Source organism: Caretta caretta, chromosome 24 (assembly GCF_965140235.1).
Source record: "Caretta caretta isolate rCarCar2 chromosome 24, rCarCar1.hap1, whole genome shotgun sequence".
NCBI classification, from domain to species: Eukaryota; Metazoa; Chordata; order Testudines; family Cheloniidae; genus Caretta; species Caretta caretta.
This window is the reverse complement of record NC_134229.1, coordinates 8,777,039-8,797,242: the sequence shown is the minus strand read 5'-3', so window position 1 is coordinate 8,797,242 and position 20,204 is coordinate 8,777,039. Positions and strand designations below refer to the sequence as shown.

General features: G+C 61.2%; 1 protein-coding gene across 4 annotated transcripts in view; it reads right to left on the bottom strand.

The window, feature by feature from the left end:
• Window positions 1-6,532: 6,532 nt before the first annotated feature.
• Window positions 6,533-20,204, bottom strand: part of CELF3 (CUGBP Elav-like family member 3) — a 36,003-nt gene continuing 22,331 nt past the window's right edge. The window contains exons 4-13 of one of the 4 annotated variants that reach the window (XM_075122701.1): window positions 13,814-13,862; window positions 12,835-12,963; window positions 11,943-12,022; window positions 9,931-10,074; window positions 9,251-9,401; window positions 8,924-9,073; window positions 8,765-8,830; window positions 8,233-8,334; window positions 7,248-7,391; window positions 6,533-6,668 (exon numbers count right to left, since the gene is read on the bottom strand). In XM_075122701.1, the coding sequence (XP_074978802.1) occupies window positions 6,541-6,668; window positions 7,248-7,391; window positions 8,233-8,334; window positions 8,765-8,830; window positions 8,924-9,073; window positions 9,251-9,401; window positions 9,931-10,074; window positions 11,943-12,022; window positions 12,835-12,963; window positions 13,814-13,862 (1,143 nt within the window). In that variant the 3' untranslated portion in view covers window positions 6,533-6,540. Of the gene's footprint in view, window positions 6,669-7,247; window positions 7,392-8,232; window positions 8,335-8,764; window positions 9,074-9,250; window positions 9,402-9,930; window positions 10,075-11,942; window positions 12,023-12,834; window positions 12,964-13,732; window positions 13,863-20,204 lie in introns of all 4 variants that reach the window. The other 3 variants (XM_075122699.1, XM_075122700.1, XM_075122698.1) reach the window with 3 other exon arrangements.

Genomic DNA, 20,204 nt, shown 5'->3' with positions numbered 1-20,204 from the left:
ATTCTCTCAGGGAGATCCAAGCCTGCAGTGCTGCAGGGCATCGGCTGGACTCGTGGCCACCCTGTTCTCAGAGGGGTGTGTGTCTTGGGGGGGTTGGTTCCAGAAAGGCCAAGGCCTGGCCCAGCAAGACACCTATGGGTGTGACCCTGTTGCCCTCCCAGGAGGCTGGGCACCAATGTGCTGCCAGGCTCTGACCAGACCCTCCCCTGCCCCATGCCCATCTCTGGCAGACGGGGGGACCCTGGAGCCCTGAGGGATGGTTCATTAGAAGGATGGTGAGGAGCCACTATACAGACCCCTTCCTGACCCAGGGCTCGAACCCAGGCGTCTTGATGCCCAGCCCCTCCCGCAATCACTACAAAGCCTCCTGTATGCGGCTCACTGCATGACACGGATCATGTTTCCCTTTTGACTCTGCTGTCACTTGGACCTGAGAATTTCCCCCCGCCCCACCTCCTCCTCTAAACTTCGTGCAGTGGGGCTGTGCAGTTGTTAACCAGCCCCTGTGTCCCACTCCAGAGGCAGCTGCATTTTACTCGTGTGCGGGAGAGGTGCACTCTATATAAACAGCTGCCATGCCCTGCCCCAGCCTGGCTGCATTGTAGCAATGATGGCCTGATCCCCTCCATAAACAGCGGCCATGCCCTGCCCAAGGGGTGGCTGCATTCTAACAGTGGGTGCATGAGCTCCATATAAACAGCTGCTGTGCCCAACCACAGAGGACATGCCCCACTCTCCTCTGCCTATTTCCTGCACAGCAGCTAGAGGCCTGGGAGACAGGAAGAGGGGGTCGGGGAGGGTTTCCTACTGTGGCCTGGGTAGCCCCTGTGCCGTGCTGCTGTGTTGGGAATCCAGCTGGCAAAGAGGGAGGTGGAAGGGACCCCCCCACCCTGGGCCTGCAAAGAGGCACTTTAACCCCCCCAAACACACACACACACAACGCGCAGAAACGAGCCCGACCCCAGGTCAGCTAAAGCCAAGAAACAAACCAAATGAGCAGCAAACGTGACACAAGCAATGACCCAGTGACCAACAAAAAAATGCTCTAAGAGATGGGGTGAGGGGTTGGAGGGGGGTGGGGAACAATCAGACCAGAAAAATAACAGAGGAGGGACTGAACTAGTAACTAGGAAAAGAGGACTTCTACACTGGTTTGGGTTTTGCAGCTGGTGAGGGGAAGACGGTTTTTTTTTTTTTGGACCGGGGGATTTCACCGAACGAAAACTACTGTCCACTGAGACCACCATCAAGAAAAAAGACCTCACAGCACAGCCAACCACCGCTACGGCACAGGGACGTCATGCACCCGCTAGCTCCGCTCACATGACGTGTGTCCAACCACCACGAGCCACAGGGGACAAGGAAGCGGAAGAGTCTCGCGAGCGAGATCAAGATACATCACTTCGGTCGGTCCAGCAGATGCCACTTACAAGGGGGCGGAGCTACGGCTCTTGTGACAGCGAGGGATGGCTAGCGACAGAAGCATCTCAAGATATGATTGGCAACCCTGCCGGGGTGGGGGGGGGTTAAAGCAGCAAAGAAAGAAAATGGGATTTGGGATTTGTTTTTGTTTTAAATAAGAAAAGGGAAAAGGTCAAGTCAGCTCTGTATGTAAATCACCTTGTTTCTTACACAGTAAAAGAGACAAAATATGGTTTTTTTGGACAATTTCTCCCCCCCGCCCCAAACCCCTGCACCAGGGATGTCACCGCTGGGAACTGATGTGTTTTGATCTGTTGTGTGTCTGGGAATGTGCAAAGCCCCCGCACTGATTGGGGGAGGCCAGTGCTGGGAACCCATCAAAGGCCTGGCTTGCCAGAGGGCTCAGCGCTTTGATGGGGGTCTCTCATTTGGCTATGCAGTCTCACTGGCTGCTTTGCCAGACGTTGGTCCTGGGGGGGGTCTATTCCTGGTTCCACTGAGCTGTCGGCTGACCCAGGACAAGCCACTTCTCTGGGCCATTTCCCCTTTGCCTAGACAGAGCTCTTTGGGGTGGGGCGGGGGGGTCTGCCTCTCCCTCTGGCTGTGCAGTGCCTGGCATGCGCTGGTCTACAGCCTCAGCCTGGTGCCGCAATACAGAAAATAGCGTTATCATGGAGCTGGGTGTTTGGGGTCTGTCCCAGTGTGGGGTGATAGTGGTGAGGGGGGATGTTCCCTGGGAAGGGAGCTCAGAGAGGGGCTGACGCCTTCTAACCCTAAGGGGGGGGGGGCGTTGCCTAGCCCCACAGTCACTTGATGGTCCAGGCTCACTGGCCTCCCAATTGCCTCTCCCCTGCTAATCCTCTTGCCTCCTTTTAACCTGACCCTCAGCTGGCACCAGGCCTGATGGACAGCGTGCGAGTGATGGGGGCTGGGTACTGTGGGGGCGGGGGCAGGTGGGTAGCAGACGCTTAGGGGAGGGAGCCTGTGAGCCTCAGCTCCATGCCCCCGCCCCATTCATGCCCGAGCCTCCTTTTGTCCCAACAAAGGAGGAAAAAAAGATGAAGAAAAAAAGAGAACGAGAAAATAAACGGATGGGAAAGAAAGACACGGCTGATGGGAAACAGGCACCCTCATGCCACATGCAGCGGGCGTGCCTCATGCCAGCTGGCTGGCTTGTTACCGCACCGGGGCGGGGGGGCGTATGGCTCTTGGGGAGGGTGCAGGGCTCCGGTGACAGCTCGTCCATGCCCCGGGCACTGTGCCCTGTGACCAGGTTTCTCCAGCAGCTCTGGCGGGTGGAGAGAGAGACACAGAATAGGGGCGTCAGGGACCCTGCTGAGAACGGCCCTGGGTGAAATGGATAGGATGCTGGGGGGATGGGGTGGGGGCCCTGTGGGATCTCGGGCTGGGGTGAGGGACTGGGACCAGGGTGAGGGAGGCCTCCATGCTAGGCCTGCTGTCCGGTAGCAGGGTGCTGGGACCAAGCTATCGTCCAGGGGCACGGAGCCCCAGAGCCGGGACCTGTGTGCACATTGGTGGCCTGATCTCACCCCACGGCAGCAGGATTAGGTCCCCCCTTCACTCCCCTGGGGCGGCTTTCTGCCCCATGCTGGCATATGGCCAGAGCAGCCGGGCTCCAAATCTGGCCCCCGGGCCCGGAGCCTGCCGGCAAGAGCAGGCAAATGAGGCCTTTGCAGGGGCTGAGCTGAATCTGGTGCTAACCGACGAGGGGTGACTGAGAGATGGGGTCAGCAGGGGCTGTTTTGTATCCCCACCCCCGCAGCTCTGCCAGTGCCCCTCACTCCTGTTCTGCAGCCCCCTGCTATCCTAGCCCTGGGCTCCCCCTCGTGGCTTTCCTCTCCTCACCAAACTGTGTCAGACAAATGCCTGTAATCCAACCCGCCCCGGTCTCCCCAGCAAGCAGCTCTGTCCCAGTGCCCACGTTTCCCCCTGCACACCCTGAGGCTGGCGTTTCCACACACGAGGGCCCAGGCCAAGGCCCAGGCATGATGCCAGAGGATGCTGCGGGTTCTCTCACCCTCAGGCCATTCAGCCAGGGGGGGCCGAGCCTGGCTTGTATTTGTAAATTTCAGCCTCAAAGGTCCCCCCTGCTACCCTCAAGACTCATCACCCTGCAAAGCAAACCCCATTGGCTTGGTGAGCAGGGCACTTCCAGCTCCCCATTTCCTGTGTGAGTCCCTTCGGGGGCAGGCACCCAGCCACTAGGGTCCCCTGGTCCCGGTCTGTTCAGCCTAGATCTCCCCTGCCTCTGCTGACCGTGGCCCAGCGGTGCAGAGAGTGTGCAGCGACTGTGGCATTCTCTAGGCACCGAGAAACAAAGGATGGGCTTGCAGAGAATGGCCTGAGCTGGGATCCAGAAGACCTGGGCTCAAATCCCTCCTCTGCCACAGATTTCCTGTGTGACCTGGACACTTGTGACTTTTGTTGTTCTGTGCCTCAGTTGCTCATCTGTACAATGGGGTCAATAATCCTGCCTCTCCCCTAACTTCATTTGTTTAGAGCATAAGCAACTTGGGGCAGGACCTGCCTCTCACTGTTTGTGCAGCACCTGGTATGATGGGGCCCTGCTCTCAGTCGGGGTCTCTGCAGAGCCTGGCACAACGGGGCCCCAATCTTGGCTGGGATCTAAAAGCTAATGCAATGCGGATTACCGTAAATCCTTAAAGAAATGGAGCCTGTCACTGCAACGCAGTTGAGCCCCTCCCTTGGTGGTGTCCCTCTGTCTCTTTTATGTGCAAAAAAGAAACTACGTTCAATGACAAAGACTCCACAAAACAAATGACCAAGCAAAAACCAAACCAAAAAACCAAACCAAAAATCAAACCAATGCAGAACGAGAAAAGACCCCGTGAGCCACGCACGGAGAACAGTTATCAGAACAAAAGCAGGATACGTTCACGTGCCACGACACACACAGACACGCACAGAACCCCCCCCCCCCCCCGCCCCACGCTACGCCGCGCTGGGGGTCTTCACCTGGCTGAGACAGGGCTCTGCGCAGCACAGCCGGAAAGAACTGCTAGCAGGAGGTTATGTTCTTCTTTCTTAAAATACAGGGTGAAATTCTGTTATACAGATCTCTAAGATAGTGGGGGTGGGGTGGGGGGGGCGGGTCAGGCTACATGCGTGTTAGCTATGGCGATATAGTGCATTATTTGTGCGGGAGAGTGGAGTGGAGCAGTATTATCACTGTTATTTTAATGCTTGAGCTGGTGGGACTTTGGCATGGTGTGGCTTTTCTTTCCACCCTGTATAAAAGCCTTCAGGGTCCTTTACTGCCCTGGTGAGTCAGACTGTGGGCTCTTTGGAGCGGGCCAGTGGCTCATTCTGGGTCTGTGCAGCGCCCTGGGGCCTTGAGCTCAGCTGCTAAATAATAATCCCGTGTGTGTGTGCACAGACGCTGGGTGCCTTTCTGCGAGGGGGGGGGGGGCGGCGTTGGCGTGGCTCCGATAGGCTTGGTTATTTGAACGGCTCGATGAACAGGCCAGGGAGCGGCTGGTTGCGGGTCTCCTGCTGTCTCGCTGGAACGGGAAACGGCGCAGAAATTTTGCAAGCCAAATGTACGTTTTGTCCAAATGTCACATGTTGCCACGTGGCCCACGTACCCTGATTCCACGCAGAGCTGGTTAGACAACGTGTGTGTGTGTGTGTGTCTGACTGTCCAGGTGTGTGGCGTAGGGGCATGTATGTGTGTGTGTGTATAAGCATGTGTGTGTACATGTATGTGCTCATGTGTGTAGAGCTGTATGTCTGCATGGGCGTGTGCCCAAGGGCATGTATAGATGTGTGTGCAGTGTATGTGTGCGAGTGTATTTCTATGTCCGTGTGTAATATGTGAGTGCCCTTGAACATGGGCATGTGTCTCCATGTGTGTGTGTGCACATGTACCTGTGTGCCCATGTATGTGTGTGCATCCGTGTACCCATGTGCCTGTTCTGTTCATTCCCTCTGGGGCACCTGGCATTGGCCATGGTTGGAAGACAGGCTATGGGGCTTGAGGGACCCTTGGTCTGACCCAGTGCAGCCGTTCTAATGTGTGTGCATGCATGCATATATGTGTGTGCCCATGAGCGTGTGCCCATATGCATGTATGTGCCCGAGCATGTGTGCGTGCCCGTGGACATGTGTGTGTACGCATGAATCTGTGGGGACCTGTGTGTGTATATGTGTGCCCACATGCATGTGTGTGTGTTTCCACATATGTATATGTGTGTCCCCATGTGCATGTGTAAATGTGTGTGCATGTCTATGTGTGCCCGTGTGTGTGTGGATGTGTGTGTGCCCATGTGTGTCTCTGTATGTGAGTGTGTGTGTAACTGAGTGTGCCCATGTGTGTAGCTGTGTGCCAATGTGCGTGTGTATATCTGTGTGTGCCCATGCATGTATCTGTGTGTGCCAATGTGCGTGTGTATATCTGTTTGTGCCCATGCATGTGTCGATGCGTGTGCCTGTGTGAATTTGTGTGCACCCGTGTGGGTGTGTATCTGTGTGCGCCCATGTGCATCTGTTTGCGCCCGTGTGTGTTTGTAACTGTGTGTGTGTATCTGTGTGCACCCGTGTGCATCTGTGTGAGCCCATGTGCGTGTGTGCATGTGTGTGTGTATCTGTGTGTGCCCATGTGCATGTGTGTATCTGTGTGCGCCTGTGTGTATCTGTGTGTGCCCATGTGTGTGTTTGTATCTCTGTGTGTATCTGTGTGTGCCTGTACGCATGTGTGTGGATTTTTGTGCCTGTGTAGCAGGGGAATCACAAAAATGCCACTGAGATTTTACCCTTTTTAAAAATCAAACTCTGAAATTCCTGCTACGATTTTCCGGGGCCCTCGGCTCAGTCCTGCCTTGGGCTGGGGGCTGTCGCCCTCTTGTGGCCAAAAGGCCCCAGGGCTGTACACCCTGAGAGTGGAGACGCCCAGCCTGGGGCCCTGGGGGAGGCGTTACCCCAAGGGGCTCTGTCCGGCGGGAGGTAACACAGCCAGGGCCTCACCCTCGCACTCCCGTTATGCTGCAGTTCACCAGCCCAGACTGCTGTGCCCCCCCGCCCCCGGGCTGTGTTTTGGGGGGTCCCTGTGCACGGGGGGCAGGGCACCCACCTGAGGCCTTAGTACGGCCGGTTGGCGTCTTTCGGTCGCTTGAGCTGCACTTTCAGGCGCTTCATGCCGATCTGGAAGCCGTTCATGGCCTGGATGGCAGCCTGGGCGCTGGCGGGATTGTCAAAACTTACGAACCCTGGGGAGGGGGTGGGGGGTGGGTGCCGGGGAGGGGTAGAGAGGCAGGGGGAGGGGAGGGAGGCAGAGAGAGGCAGAGAATGCTGAGTGGCCCTGGGAGACCCAACTAGCCCTTTGTTCACAGCTAGGGCAGTGCCCCCTTGGCCACTAAGCCACTGGCTCGGGGTGGGCAGCTCCGCACCCGGACTCTCAGCTTGGCACCAGGGCTGCGGTATGCCCAGCTGCCCTGTCCTTGCGGGCCGGGGAGCCCGGGATCTGCTCCCCGAGGCTCAGGTCTGGGGGCATCGATCGGTGGCAGGTAGAGGGTGCCTGACGCAGGGTTTGCTCCCTCATGCCAGCCACTGTGGGTGACAGGAGATGGGGCTAGGAGAGCCCTGGTCTGGGCAGATCCGCTAGGGAAGCCAGCTCAGCATCAGGCTCACCGTCAGCCCCTGTCTACACTCGGGGTTGCAACAATCCTTTGCCTGGGAGGTCGGCCCCTCGCCCCGGTGCCCATTGGCTGCTCCTGCTGCTCAGCGGGCCGGCCACTGGCCCACAATGCAGCAGGAAGGGGCTGGGAGACCCCATTGGCTGGCCTTACCGAAGCATTTGCTCTGATTGGTCGCCCGATCCACGAAAACTTTGGCAGAGATGACATTCCCAAAGGGCAGGAACATCTGCAGGATCTCGGAGTCAGTGAACTCCTGGGGCAGGTGGTAGATGAAGATGTTACAGCCCTCGGGGCCTGCGGGGAGGAGGCGGGTGAGAGTGGGCAGCTGCTCAGGACACTCTAGGCCCTGGGTTCCCTTAGATGCCCCCATGCTGGGCCCCCGTTCTAGATCCCCCACACACCGGGCCCCAGTTCTAGATCCCTCATGCTGGGCCCCCCTGTTCTAGATCCCACACGCTGGACCCCCTAGAGCCTTCTGCTCTGGACCTCCCATCCTGGACTCCTCTATACCCTTCACTCTAGATACTGCAGTCTGGACCCCCCCCATTCCAGACTGTTCCAGATCCCTCGCTCTGGACTCCCTGTTCTAGACAACTCTATATCCTCTAACTGGACCCCCACATCCTTGACTCCTCTAGATCCCACTGCTCGGGACCCCTTTAGACCCAACAGTCTGGACCCCCATTCTGAACCCCTCATTCTGGCCTCCCCAGTGTGGACCCCTCTCGGTCCCCCTGCTCTGGACCCTGTGTTCTACACCTCTCTAGATCCTCTCATTCTGGCCACCATTCTGGATCCCTGTTAATCCCCCATGCTCTGGACTCCCTCTGTGAAGTGGTGGGGTCCTCAGGGAAGATGTGGAGGTCCTGAGGTGCACAGTGAGGCAGGTCCTTGGTGACCCCAGGCCACATCTGCCCTCTCCCTATTGAGCAGCATTGGGGCAGGGCTCCTGGCAATAAGGGATGTCAGGGGCCCAGGGGCAGAGCTGGGGGTGGTTTCAGGGGGACAGGGCCTGGGGGAGTGGCGCCTAGTGGGTGCTGGGGGGGACATTGTTGGAGGGAGCGGTGCCTAGGGGGTGTTGGGGGGCAGTGACGGGGAGAAATTGGAGGGGGCAGCGGCTCCGGGCCCCACTTACCTTCCCGTTGCTGCTGCTGCTGGGGGGGCGGCTGCTGCGTGAGGATGGCCGGCTGCTGGGGGAAAGCCGGGCTCACCAGCCCGTAGGCAGCAGGGTAGGTGGCTGGGGCAGAGGCAAAGGAGGGCGTGAGCGACCCCTCGGCCTGGGCCTATGCGCCCCCAAGGGAAGGATCTGGGCCCAGGCCTGAGGCCCCCTCCCCCCATTGTTAGCCCAGCTCCCTTCCCCCACTGCTCCCCACTCCCCCTGTCCCCCCAGGTCCCTCCACCCGCAGGGAGCCCCCTCCTTACAGCCTCAGTCCCCCTGGCTGCCCCCCAGCCCCTCAGCCCTGGGGGGTGAGGCCGTCACTGCCACGCCCTGGTGCTGCTCAGACCTGGCACCAGCGCCCGGGACGTCCCGCCATGCAGCTGCCTCCACCCCCCCCAGCCCCCTCCCCGGCTCGGGGCCCCTTCCAGCCCCCGCCAGCCCCGGGGCCCCTTCCAGCCCCCCCCCAGCCCCGGGGCTCCTTCCAGCCCCCCCAGCCCCGGCACCACACCTGTGTAGTGCTGCATCCCGGCGTAGGCCTGCTGCAGGGGGTCCACGGGGGCGGCTGGGCTCTGAGCTGCGAGGGGAGACGAGAGGGGGAGGGGGTTACCCAGGGCTGAGCCGGGGTGGGGGTGGAGGGGAGCAGGCAGGGCAGGGGCGGGGCGCGAACCTGGGTACGGGTGGACCCCGTTGGTGTAGAGGGCCTCGGAGGCCGGCTGCCCCGTGGTCTGCGTGGGGACCGGGCTGTAGCCGTTGACACTGAGCGTGGCCGGGATGGCGGACACGGGGGTGGCGGCGATGGCAGGCGGCGTGCTGGTACCTGCGGGCGAGAGACGCGGTGGACGAGCGGGATGGGTTCGGGGCTCTCCCCCCCACCCGTGAGGAGATCCCGGCTTACCCACCCCCTGCCCCCTCTGCAGCCTGCCGCCCGGGGCGGGGGCTTTGCCCGTCCCGCAGACTCCCCGGCGTGGCCCCTCCTGGCCCGTGCCCGCCCTACCTGAGGAGGGGGTGAGGGGCGTGAGGGGCGTGGCGATGAGGCCGTTGGGGTTGATGGTGGCCATCTGCTGCATCTGGACGGCCGCCATGGTGGCCATGGGGTTGAGGTAGGCGGAGTGAGCAGCGACCAGGGCTGCCTGCTGCTGCATTAGCTGCGGGGGGAGAGAAAGAGACGGGGGGGGCGGGGGAGTCAGGGGGTGTCCGCTGGGCTGCTGGGGGGATGGGGGTCGGCCTGTCTGCAAGGGCACAAGGACCCGGGGGGGGGGAAACGATGTGCCCTGCTGTCCTGGCCCCCGCAGCTCTGCCGCTGCCCCTCAATCCTGACCCGCAGCCCCAGCTAGCCCAGCCCTGGGCTCCCCCCGTCCCCCAGCTCTGCCGCTGCCCCTCAATCCCGACCCGCAGCCCCAGCTAGCCCAGCCCTGGGCTCCCCCCGTCCCCCAGCTCTGCCGGTGCCCCTCAATCCTGACCCGCAGCCCCTTGCTGTCCCCGCCCTGGGCTTCCTCCCTCCTCCGTCTCTGCTGGTGCCCCTCAATCCCGACCCGCAGCCCCCTGCTGTCCCCGCGCTGGGTTCCCCCCATCCCCCAGCTCTGCCGGTGCCCCTCAATCCCGACCCGCAGCCTTGGCTCGCCCCCCATTCCCCTGCTGAGAGCCCAGAGCCCACATTGGCAAGGAGCCCCTTACTGCTTGGGTGTAGGCGCTGTAGGCCCCGAACTGCAGGGCAATGGGGCTGAACATGCCCAGCTGGCTGGCCACCTGCTGCATCCGGCGCAGGCCCCGCTCCTTCTCCGTGTCGGCGAATTTCACCACCAGGCTGGAGGAGGCGCCCTGGGAATGGAACCCCCCGCAAGGGGGCTAGTGAGACAAGCAGAGCACGGTGAACCCCCCGCCCCACCCCATCTGGCCCCTGCCCCCGCACTGCCTCAGCCAGCCGGCGTGACACCAGGCCCCAGCCCCTCCTGCAGCCTCCGCGCCTGGCAGCCTCCTGGGGAGCGTGTGGGGGGGCCAAGCTCCCCTCCTGTATCAAGTACCTGCTTCAACCCCCTCTGCCCATGCCCGGGATGATTTTAACCTTCCTCAGGACGTAGGGCCTAGTGGATAGAGCACTGGCCTAAGCTTCCAGACAGCAGGGTCTCTTCCCGTCTCTGCTGCTCGACGAGCTTGGGCAAGTCGCGGCCCTGCTCCATGCTTCGATTTCCCCACCCGTCGAATGGGGCAAATGATCCCAACCTCGTTTGCAAAAAGGGCTTTGGGGTCTACGCACGAGCATGGCTTGGGATCAGAGCGACTTGATCTGCCCGTCCTGCCAACGTTTTCGAGACTCTGAACAATGTTCTCCGCCCCGACTCGGGGTGAAAAGTTGAAAAGCTGGAACGTTTTTCTGAAGCGCCTAAGAAAAGTTCCTTTCGGGGCAGCCTGGACATTTGGTTTCTTTGATCGATGGGTTTCCAGCTCACTCCAACACGCTCACGCCGCAAACTCCAAAGTTGCCTCGACCCGGAAAATGGGCGTTTTTTCGTGGAACGTGGAAGAGGGACGTTCGGACGCTTCCCAAGCGTCGTTTACCCACGTAGAGAAATTGTTCCCAGTCCAGACGTTCCCACGGCAATGGAGTTGCCCTGTCGGCGTTTTTCAACTAAAAAAACGTTTTCTCGGAAGATTCCCGACTGACTCTCGAGGCTGCAGTGGCAAGCTCGCTCCATCAGGGGGCAGAAGAGCCTCAGGCAGCATCCTTGCCCCCTGCCCTGGTGCTGAGCTGGGTCCCTTCCAGGTGGCAAGTCTGGGGGGGGAGCTGAGATTTGGAGCTGCCCACATGAGAGGGTGCGAGAGGCAGAGGGGGCTGGAGATCCTTGGACAGGCAGACAGGGTCGTGCTGCCCCGCTGGACCCATGCCTGGGTGCTCGCTGACTGCCCGATTGAGGCTGCAGGGCGGATCAAAGGCCTGGAGGCACGAAGGCCCTGTGGGGTCCACGCAGCCCGTGCCCCTCGGAGTCCCCAAAGGATGGGGGTGTTGGAGCAGGAAGGGCCTGGGGGCTGTCTAACATTCCCAGCCTGGGCAGACAGACTTGCGCTAGCCAGGCTTCAGCTCAGCTGGCACGCTGGGGTGGCGATTCAGGCTCTGGAGCCCCCCCCGGCCCCCTGGCTCTGAGCTTGGGCGCCGGGAGCCTGCGTCTCTGCCAGAGCCGCAGCCTCCACCTGGCTGGCAGCACGCTGGCTTGGGCCACGCTGGCGTGAGTCCGTCCACCCAGGCGGGCTGGCTCCCAGCTGCAGGGTAGATGGGCCCTGTGCGTTCCCAGGATGCTGCCCAGGAGCCCGGCCCTGTCCCCTCGGACAGACAGACAGACCCGGCATTGTTGTCCGACACGTGGTGGGGGAAGGGCTCAGAGGAGCCTGGATCTAACCCTGCAGTGTCTCAGTGGGCAGGGGGACCACGAGCACCCAGGGAGGCCCAGCTGGGTTGATGAGTGCCCGGGGAGGGGAGGGTCCAGACGGGTCAGTGAGTGCCCAGGGGGTCCAGCCGGGTGAGTGAGTGCCTGGGGGGCTGGGGGGCAGCCAGGTCGTGAGTGCCCAGCATCTGCCCTGGGAGAGGAGGGGTCTGGGAGCCGAGTCTAATGCCGAGCTCCCACTGAGGGCCATGCCAGGAATCGCCCCCTCTCAGCCTGCCCCCCACCCCCCCGATTGCCAGCATGCCTTACGGGCAATGTCCGGCTGCCGTGCAGCGTGTTGATGGCGGCCTGAGCCTCGGCGTGGGCCTGGAACTTCACGAAGGCACAGCCTGTGGGGAGAGAGAGTCAGTGCCGTCGGGGGTGTGGGGGGGTGTGGCAGGGCCTGAGTGCACACAGATACCCCGAGTGCACCCCCCTGAACGCATGCAGAGACCCCGAGTGCACCCCTCCAAGTGCACACAGACACCCCAAATGCACCCCCCGAACGCACGCAGACACCCTGAGTGCACCCCTCCAAGTGCACACAGACACCCCGAATGCACCCCCCTGAACGCACGCAGACACCCTGAGTGCCCCCCCTGAGTGCACATGGATACCCCGAATGCACCCTCCCGAGCGCACCCCCAGGAACGCATACAGACACCCCAAGTGCAACCCCTGAGCGCACACAGACACCCCGAGTGCACACATGCTCACAGCCCTGCCCTCCTCCGCCCCCCGAGCCAGGCACCCCTGTACAAATGTGCCCTCCCCTGTGTCCACCCATGAAGCACACAGCCACGCCTGCCCGCCCCCCAACGCTGGCAGGGCCCCTCTTAGCCCTGCATGCTTGGCCCTGTCCAGCCCCCTTCGCCCCTGGAGCAGGGCCCAGCTGTGCAGCAGGCAGGGGTGACGGGCGAGCAGCCAGGGAGCGTCACCCGGGACAGCTGCAGGGCCTGGGGTGGGAGGGAGGGATAACATGGGAGAAACGAGCAGGAGCCCTCAGGCCACCTGGTGGCCAAATTGCCTCTTCCCTGCAGCACAGCACCCCCTACTGCGCCCCCCACCCTGCTGCTGCAGCACAGCGCCCCCTACTGCGCCCCCACCCCGCTCCCTGCTATGGGGGCAGGGCCAGCGGCAGGGGCCCGGGAGTGGTACCTACCTTTGCTGGTGCCGTCTGGCCCCCGCAGCACTGTGCACTCATCAATGTTCCCAAAGGGCTCGAACATTTTCCTGACGTCCTCGTCTGTCTGCTGCTTGCCCAGCATCCCCACAAACAGCTTCCGGTCTTCTGGCAGGGAAGAGGCAGTGCTCAGTGGGGAGGGGGCCCATTCGCCCCCCACCCTGCCCTGCCCGGGAGCACAGGGAGCCTGGGGCGGGGGTGTTGGTCACAGAGCATGGTGCTGAGGGCCAGATGCCTCCTCTCACCCCATCAACTCGGCCCAGGCTGGGATCACGGACTGCAGGACCCAACCACTAGGTTGATGATGGGCAGGCCCCGGGGGTCCTGGATGGGGGGGTATGTCTGTAGTGGGCACTGGAGAACATCTCAGCTACGCTTGGCTGGATCTTTCTACCCCTTGGGCCTAGGCTGCCGATCCGTCCACCTGTCCTTAGTTAGCTCTTTCTCTCCAGACCCTGCTCTGTTTGTCTGTCCCTATCCTTAGATGCTAGAATGCTAATCTGTCTGTCTTTCTGTCTCCCTAGATCCTGGCTGATCTATCTATGTATGTATCCATCCCCTCCATATCTATCTATCTATCTATCTATCTATCTATCTATCTATCTATCTATCTATCTATCTCCATACACCCCCTCTATCTATCTATCTAGCCAGCCCCCTGGTATCTGCAGGGAGCACTGTTTGCCCTGCCCAGTATTAATCTGATGTCACAAGAGACCAGGGTAGGGAAAGCCCCAGTCAGAAATCCTGGGAATGTGAAGGGGGGACTATTGGAAGACCCCCCCCATCTGATCCTAGCTTTGCTCCCCAGAGACTGGGAGGCCCGGGGTCAATGCTGGAAGTGTGTGTGGGGGGTCCTGTCGGGGCAGGGAATTACCCCTTTGTTCTGGTGGGGGTTTAGCCAGGGGTAGCTGGGGTTCCAGGGCAGCCCTGCCCCCTCCCCACGCCCGGCGGGTACCTCCTCTGCTTTCGCTGTCTGCTGGCTTCACCTGGATCGGCCGGTTCATCTGCAAGGGGGAGAGAAAGAAGAAACATTGAGGACGCGTGCAGGCAGCCCCTGGCGCTCAGAGAGCAGGGCGCCCCCGCTGGAGATGGAACCATCCAGCAGCCAGACCCCACCCACCCCCCAACAACGAGGCATGATTCCTTCGTAGGGAGAGAGAGAGCCTTATCCCATCATACAGAGGGGAAACTGAGGCACAGGGTGTGTCTGTGAGGGTGAGTCCTGGGTCCCCTTTATTTAGTGTGGATTTGATCCAGTGCGAGGTGCACAGGTGACACCCGGGAGAGCCAGGCCTGCACAGCACAGGGCCAGTTTCCCTACCTATTGCCACAGCCCTGCCCAGGAGGGTCCCACCCTGGGCCCCAAGGACAGCTCGGTTTGTAGCCAGCTCAGGAGTGACCTCTCTGCGGTGCCTGCCAGCCAAGCGCCTGTCCCTGGCTACTCACCAAACAGCCAGGGTTGCAACTGAACTGGGGGCAATGGCCCCGTGTCCCATTTCCCAAAGCACCCAGTCTCCTGCCCTGGGGCTGGATCAGAGCCGGAGCCCCCTGGAGGGGAAAGGCCCCATGTCCCATTCCCAGCCCCCTGGAGCCAGCCAGTCCCTGCAACCTGGGGCCAGATCTATCCTGGTCACCTAGTGGGGAAAGGCTCCAGAGCTGGCCTGGCCTGGCTGGACACAAGCTGGTGGGGGAAGGAGTAGCCAGCAGAAACCACTGACACCCCCAAACCCAGTGTCAAAGACCCCCCTCCCCGGCTCCCTGCAGGAACACTGGCTCCACCCCGCGCCCTGCAGCCCCGTGACCCCTAGAGCCGTGCTTGGGCTTTGGGTCCAGCGCTGACTGGGAGGGGAGAACGCCTCCTGCCGAGCCCTCCACCATGCTCCCTCCTGGCGCAAAGCCAGCCGGCAAGGGGAGGGTTAATGCAGAGCCATGAGATTAACTCAGCAGGTCGCTGGGACAGTTCTGTAAAAGCATCTGTAATCATATTAAAGGAAAGCAGCAGCTTGGAGGGGAGGCAGCCCCCCCGCCCCTCCGACTACATGGCAATATCGTAACCTCCCCCCCCGCAGCAGCTAGGGTGACTAGATAGCAAGTGTGAAAAATCAGGACACCTTTTTCCGGGGTGCTGGTGGTGGTAGAGTTGCATATATAAGACACAGCCCTTACTAAAGGGATGCCTGGTCGCCCCAAGAGCACCGCCTGGAGCAAGGGGATCTGGGAAGAGAGACACCCCACAGGCAGAAGCCGGGGAGCAACTGCGCCAGCAAAACCCCAGGGGTGACCGTCATCTCCAGACGCTGGGAAGTTTGGGGGTCCCGGTCCTGATCTGAGCAGGTCGATCCCGAAGGTAGGTGGGCGCCATGACCAGGCAGGGGAGCAGCCAAAGGCATGGGAAGGGAAGAATGGAACCCAGACGTCCTGGCTCTCAGTCCAGCAGCCCGTGCCCTGGCCTGCCCCTTTCTCCCCACGCTCCTGGCAGTTCAGCCTTCCATGGAGGTGACTGGTGATCACCTTTGAGAGAGAGATTGAGGCCCAATTGACAATACGCCAGGAGCTGGGGGGCTTCAAAACGAGGCCACATTGAAACCGTAGGGGTGCGAGTCTGTTCAGACAGGTGTCAATCAGGGCTAGCCCCTTGGTCTGGGCCGGTCACCATGGCAGCCGAGCGCCTCACCATCTTTCCTGTATTGACCCTCCCAGCACCCCTGAGAGGCAGGCCAGGGCTCTTATCCCCAGTGTACAGATGGGGAAACTGAGGTGTCAGTAGTTCACTGCCTCACCCGATGGACTTTTGAGGATCTGGCCCAAGGTCACACAGGGAGTGCGTGGGACAGCAAGGATCTGAACACAGGGCTCACAATAGCTCTAACCACTGGGCCATTTTTCCTCCCATCCATCCTTCCCTAAGGCATTGGGCCAGATCCCCAGTGGCCTCCACTGACTTCAATGCAGCGACACCAGCTGACAGTGGCCCCAGCCCCCCATTTACCTGGACCCACGTGCAGTCCCAGCGCTGCCCCGCTGACTGACCACAGGGCTGGTGTGAGCAGAAACACAACTTATCCGGAAGATCAATAAGAAAAAGGCTCCGGAGGGCACCTGTGCTTATCGATCCCGCGCTCCCAGCCTGATCACCGGCATGGGCAGGCAGAGGCATTGCCAGGATGCCAGCGTGGCTATTTGGCCCCATGCTGGGGCTGGGGGATGGGGACTGAAGGCCGCGGGAGGCGATGCCAGATGCTGCAGTATCCCAGTGCCCTTTGATGCAGCTGGCATGTCTGGCAGGGCATTGCCCACCCACTCTGCCTGCTCTTTGCACTTTGTGTCTCTCCGGGGAGGGCATACATGGTGGGCGGGGATGGGGGGGCACAAATCCCACCCAATCAGTGTAATTAAAGCCCTGCTCATTGTCCATTGGATCAATTATTACTAAGATACTGAGCTCTATTGATCAGGCAGAGATGGCGCAGGGTGTGTATGTGACACCCCAGCAGGGCTGCACCCCCTTCCCTTCATCCTGCTCGGTCGGCCTCCCCAGCAAAAGGGCTGAATCTAGCTTCAAAGCAAATGCTGTCTCACCAGCCGGCCCAGCGCAGGCTAGACCTGGGCTGTCTGGCAACCTCACCCCCAAGCCCTTTTCAGATCAGCCGGGCTATTTATCTGCCTGCTGGCTCTAACTGTCTGTGGGATCCACCTCTCCCTGTCATATCTGTCCATCTCGTCATCCATCCATCTCCCCACCTATCCATCCACCTGTCCTTCCAGCCAATCCATAACTGTCCATCCAGCCGCTAATCTGATCTCTTCAGCCATCCATCTCAAAGGCACATATCTCCCTGCGAAGTGTCTAGCCAGAGATCCCGGCCCCCTGCCCAGACACGTCTCACAAGCGGCCTGTCACTCACTGCTGTTTTAGGAGCAGGTAACCCCTCGGACGCACCCCCCTGGCCGCCTGGCAAGAGAAAACACACCCCAGTTCCCCAGCGCTGCATCTTCCTCCACGTCCTCCCGCCTTGCTTTGTTGCCAGGTTATCTCTGGTTGCCACAGCAACCGGTGCAGCATGGGGACCGCTTTTTCCTCTCGTGGTAAAAAAACAACAGGGCCTGGCAGCATCCCAAGGAGCTGGGCCTTTTCAGAGTGGCGTGGCGCCCTGAGCCGGGCATGCAGGCTGGCAACTGGGCACACAGGCCGGCAGACGGGCCCAGCCCACAGCGGGGCAGCGCCCCTGAGTTTTCAGCCCCTTTAGTGCATCGGGAAAATGGTCCTGGCAAGACAGACCAAGAGATCAAAGGTCTCGGCTTATGCCTAACCAGGGCGAGGTTCCCAGGCCCCCGTTCGATCCCAGCCTTGCTCCACCTTGAGGGGGCAAGAGGGGAGCTTGGTGACCCCCGAAGCTCTCTGGACATGTCTTTCTTTATTCGAATATGCATGACGGTAGCATCCAGATGCCCCAGCTGAGCACAGCCCCTCCCCAAAAGAGCTTGCAGCCTGAATAGACAAGGGGAAACTGAGGCACAGAGGGGGCTGGGACTTGCGCACAGTCACCCAGCAGAGGTGGGAATAGCAGCCAGCTCTCTGAAGTGCCAGGGACATGCCCTAACCACTAGGCCACACCACACTCCCTCCTGAAACTGGGGTGAAGGGGAACCAGACAGAGACAGGCCCACAATGCCCATTTCACCAGGGCTGGCACCACTGCCCTGGGCTGGATTTGAACCGGCACCCTAGAGGGCAAAGGCTCCTATTGACAGAGTCCCGCTCTGCGTTCGGCCCCTGTGCTAGATCCCCGGGGGCCCAGCTATTAACCCCCACAGCAACTGGCGGCGCCAGCAGGGGAGACGTGGGAGCTGGCGGGGCGCACTGGGGAGGGGGTGACCCCACTGTACGCAGGGAGCACGCGTGGCTGGCAGAAGTGGGGGGTGAGGGCGGGGGGGACAAAGGGCCATGGACTCATCTCCTGGGAAAGGGGAGACAGCCCAAGAGAACAGCACCAGGGACTGCAACACAGCTGCTGCTCCTCGGGAGAAATGGCTGTCTCTGCTGCTCTCCCCCAGGCAGGGTTTGGCTCCTCTGGGGTGGAGCAGCTGTTTATACAGAGAGCACAGGGCCCAGTGCTGAGATGCAGCCACCTCTGGGGTGGGGGTGGGGCGGCTGTTTATACAGGGAGCCCTTACCCATGATAACACCCTTGTGGCTGGGATGTGGCCACCCCACCATGCCAACCACCAGCCCCAGTGAAGCACTGCAGGGTTATGCTCTACGGCGCATGGGGAGCCCCATAGAGACTTGAGCTAGCCAGGCCTCAAGCAGCCAGCCAAAACCCCCACTCCTGGTGCTCACAGAGACTGACTACGGGTAAGGCATTGGAGATGGATGTCTCTGGAGGTGAGGGCTGGGGGGAGACGTGGGCCGGTGCTATCCAGCCGGCCTTGTCCCCCAGCGCTGGGGCCGCTGATGGCTTTGGCAGGACGTGGACACCCACCACCAGAACACTGCCGGCAGGGGCTGGTGCTGCCCCCCCGGGAGCTACTCCCAGCGCCTGGGTCGGATTGTGGCTGTACATCCGGGCAAGTCAGCTAGGTCGCAGGCCCTAAGCCCCATTGCACGGCAGGGAATCGCGCCCCATCCTGGCAGCTCAGCCACGCTGCTTTTTGCACCCCCCCTGCCAAAACCAAAGCTTTTGGAGCTCTGCACGAGCAAATCTCTGCAGGCCGGCATTGTGGGGCGCAGCTAAAGGGGGTAGGGCAGTGGGGTGGGGGGGCACGTGATCCTCCATAGCAGGTGCTCTTGGCATGAATCAGCTGATTAGCCGGGGGGCTTTACAATGAGCCGGGAACTCGGGGGCTGACAAGGAAGGAGAATTAATTGCAATAACCAGGGATACCCCTGCTCAAGCGTCTCACGTCACCGGGAAGGCTCAAGGCCCGGGCTGGGGTTTTGGGGAGCCCTCCCCACCCCGCGAGCCGCGTCGCTTTCTGCGTCCATGACAAAGTCGTCGCAACCTCACCTTCGGGGCTGTCACGCCAGGGGGAGAAAAAAACCAGCAGATGCCTGGTAACCATGGCAACCGGAGAATATGAACCATGGCAACCGCCCACTCAGCCCCAATTTACCCACTGCGTTACCTAGTAACCACGCTGACATCACCATTTATCTTTACAAACAATGTCAGGGTGGGGGGACGATTTGAGCAAAGGGGAAGAAAAACAAAGGTTGGGGTGTGTGTGTAAAATCTCCAAAATCTTCAAGTGGGAGGTTGGGGGTGGGGGGAAGTCCCAAGGGGAAAAGGCAGAAATACGCCCTCCCCCCCCCCCGGCAACGCCGCTAAATAGCCATCCCCTGTCAGCTGCTTATACAGGCCTCCCTCACCTGGCACTGAGATGTGGCCATGTCTGGGGTGGGGCACAGGGGCTGCTTATAAAGGTACCAGGTACCCTTCATCTGACAGCCACATGCAGCCATGTAGTAATTCTGGGTTCCCTTGCCCAGCACTGAGATGCGGCAAGCTCTGGGGTGGGGCAGCTGTTTCTATAGGGATGGCTCACCCAGCTCTGCTCGACGTCTCTGGGGTGGGGCACAAGGGCTAGGTGCCCTTTGCCTGGCACCCAGATGCGGCTGGCTCTAGGTTGGGAGGGCGTGGACTATAATTAACACAGCAACACCCTGCCATGTACCAGCCCCGGTGGCTGGCGCTGGGCCCAGCCACCCCAGAGGGTCACCCGGCTGGCGCTCTGTGCCCCTGCTCAGGACCCTAAGGGTGTCCGGGCAGCTGGAGCCGGAGCCCTCCTGTACCACAGAGACCATCAGCATCTGTGAGCTGGCCGTGCCGCGTAACAGGTTGGTGCATCCCAGGCCCAGCCCGTGCCAGCTCTGCCTGGCCCAGCATGCCAGGTGCCTCCTCCAGCACCACTCTGAGTCCCTTCCAGTGCCCCCATTGTGGCAGCCGGCTCCTGCACCGGGGCAGCGCCCTGCAGTTCGGGCGTCATGCTGGGGGCGGGGGCTCACCCGGGGCTTCATTAGTAATGAAAGAGACGCTGAGGCTCAGCCCTGACAAGCCCTGCTGCCTGTTTGCCAGTCTCGGGGGTCCCCCTCTGGATGCCGGCGCCGGGGGGGGGAGCCCCTCCGTCCTTGGGGAGCAGCCCTGAGGGCACAGGAGATGCCAGGCAGCTCCCAGCTGCTGGAATCAGCCGCACAGCGAAAAGGAGCGTGGCCCGGGCATGCCTCTCTCCTGCCCCTCCGGACCCTGCCAGCGCCTGGGGATTATGCAGCGATTACCCATGTCCCCACGGGTGACCACCTGGGGTGGGGCGGGGGGGAAGGGGCTGCTGGCTACACTGCCTAGCCT